A 2500-nucleotide genomic window follows, 5' to 3' on the forward strand; every position below is an offset into this window, starting at 1 on the left:
ACTACTGACAAGACAAAAAACTGACACAAAACACGCCCCCACATAGCAAAACACACCGGACACGCCAAATACTCCTGAAAAGACAAATCACGCATGACACAACAAAACACACCAAAACATGGCAAAACACAACTGAAAAGACAAAACACTTGCCTGACACAACACCACAAGCCTAAACATCCCCCCACACGCCAAAACACGCCTGACAAGACAAAACACAACTGACACAACAAAACACGTGTGACATGCCAAAACACGCCTGACAAGACAAAACACAACTGACACAACACAAGCCAAAACACGCCTGACACAAAACACGCCAAAACACGCCTGACATGCCCAAACACACCCCCACATGGCAAAACATGCCTGACAAGACAAAACACAACTGACACGGCACGACACGCGACACTCCAAAACATGCTAAAACACGCCTGACACACCAAAACACAACTGACACGCTAAAATACGCATCACACGCCCCCACACGGCAAAACACGCCTGACACGCCTAAACACGCCTGACACGACAAGACACCCCTGACATGCCCAACATGCCAAAACTAGAAGAATTCCAGCTTGGGATTAATGTATAAAAACACAATGTATTATCACTAGCAGTCTATATATTTACTTTAATGGCATCCACGTGTCTGTGAGGAAAAACGTGAACACATGGTGTTTATCTAACCAGGGTTCAGTCATGTGGCCTGCAGGTCAGGATATTGTCGTGAGGCGTTGGTGTGGATCAGATCACCCAGGAGTGGCCACAAGCCCCTTTAATCAGGTTCGAGATAAACCTGGGTTTGTCTTTCAGCCCCTCCATTAAAGAGTCGTGATGAGTTTCACACGTGAGTGTCAGTGAAGGGAGAGAGGAGCTCACGCTGTAAACACTTCACACCAGAGCTTTATGAAAAAAACACTGATTATTTATAAAAGTGGAGACGTCATGAACTTGTCACAAGGCCACCAAGTGTCGATTTGATCATTTATAATGCCATTAATGGTTTTTGTGTTTTTTTTCACGTTTCCCCATAAGACAGTAAAGGAAGTGTGTGTTTTTTTAAATATGTGTCGTTTGAACACTTACACGTTCGTGGTTCTCGATCAGGATCTCCACCACAATGTTCTGGAACTTGATGTCCATAATAGCAGCTACGGTCTCCTCCTGCGGCCGGAGCAGCGTGGGGCCGAACACCACGCCCAGATTAGCTACCGTCATCAGATTCTGCTGGTGGTGACTCGCCACGCTGCACAAAGACCCACGTTAATGTTCAACTGCTTTTAATTTCCTGGAGAACATCCTGTGCACCAACTTTAGTTTAGCAAATGTGTTTCATTTCCTTTTTGGTGAGTTGCACATTTTTACGAGGTTCTAAAACACAGAACGAGTGTCTGCTTGTATTTCAGATTTGGCCCAGCAAACAATGTGTGATCTATTATGGGACAAAACCAGTACAGTTACAGTAAAGTCCATGTCTCTCAAACAGGAAGTCAGAGTAGCATCATGTTTAACTACTTTACTGATTGATGTAACAGCCAATAGTGTTTGAGATACACCACATCCCCGCCCACTCGGTCTAAGGTCTTAGCGAACTTGATATCAAGCTGCTCCTGTAGAGCAAGACGCAGGGGGCGGGGCTTGTACACTTCCAAAGAATGCCACGAACTTCTAAACAAACACATTATGACTTGATTTCATAGAAACAATAAAATATCAAATAAAAAAGATATTATCTCGAAAACAGTCAAATGAAAACTCAAAAGAACTTAATAGAAAATTGTGCAGCTACTTGGCCAGGTGTTTCATCAGCAGCTCCAGCATCTGCCGGTTCTTCTCTGGAAGACGATGCACGATGCTGTGAATCTCCTGAACACGTGCCACTGGATTATCCAGCTCTGATAAAGAACAGAGAAAGAATGAGTATGGGAAAAACAGGAAGTAAGAAGAGGTAAAGAGGAAATCACAGCTGGAGAGAAGAAAAGGACATATTAAGTTCAGAAGTTCTCCTGCAGACCATCTCTGACTTATAGAGGAGATATATTTAAAACTACACAACTCACAACAACAACTACACAAAAACTCCTCTGTCTGCATCATTTATTTTTATTGTTTTATATTGCAGAGTCAAGTGTAAATAGTGGATTGTGATTGGCTGGGGGTTCAGGTGTGAATAGTGGATTGTGATTGGCTGGAAGTTCAGGTGTGAATAGTGGATTGTGATTGGCTGGGGTTCAGGTGTGAATAGTGGATTGTGATTGGCTGGAAGTTCAGGTGTGAATAGTGGATTGTGATTGGCTGGAGGTTCAGGTGTGAATAGTGGATTGTGATTGGCTGGAGGTTCAGGTGTGAATAGTGGATTGTGATTGGCTGGAAGTTCAGGTGTGAATAGTGGATTGTGATTGGCTGGAGGTTCAGGTGTAAATAGTGGATTGTGATTGGCTGGATGTTCAGGTGTGAATAGTGGATTGTGATTGGCTGGAGGTTCAGGTGTGAATAG

At 43.7% G+C, this 2500-nt stretch overlaps 1 protein-coding gene across 1 annotated transcript in view; it reads right to left on the bottom strand.

The window, feature by feature from the left end:
• Positions 1–2500, bottom strand: part of LOC124397689 (rho GTPase-activating protein 26-like) — a 52056-nt gene that overhangs the window by 6825 nt on the left and 42731 nt on the right. Inside the window, exons 17-18 of the mRNA XM_046867331.1 lie at positions 1793–1898; positions 1090–1249 (exon numbers count right to left, since the gene is read on the bottom strand). Of these exons, the coding sequence (XP_046723287.1) occupies positions 1090–1249; positions 1793–1898 (266 nt within the window). The remainder of the gene's footprint in view (positions 1–1089; positions 1250–1792; positions 1899–2500) is intronic.

Source organism: Silurus meridionalis, chromosome 15 (genome assembly GCF_014805685.1).
Source record: "Silurus meridionalis isolate SWU-2019-XX chromosome 15, ASM1480568v1, whole genome shotgun sequence".
NCBI classification, from domain to species: domain Eukaryota; kingdom Metazoa; phylum Chordata; class Actinopteri; order Siluriformes; family Siluridae; genus Silurus; species Silurus meridionalis.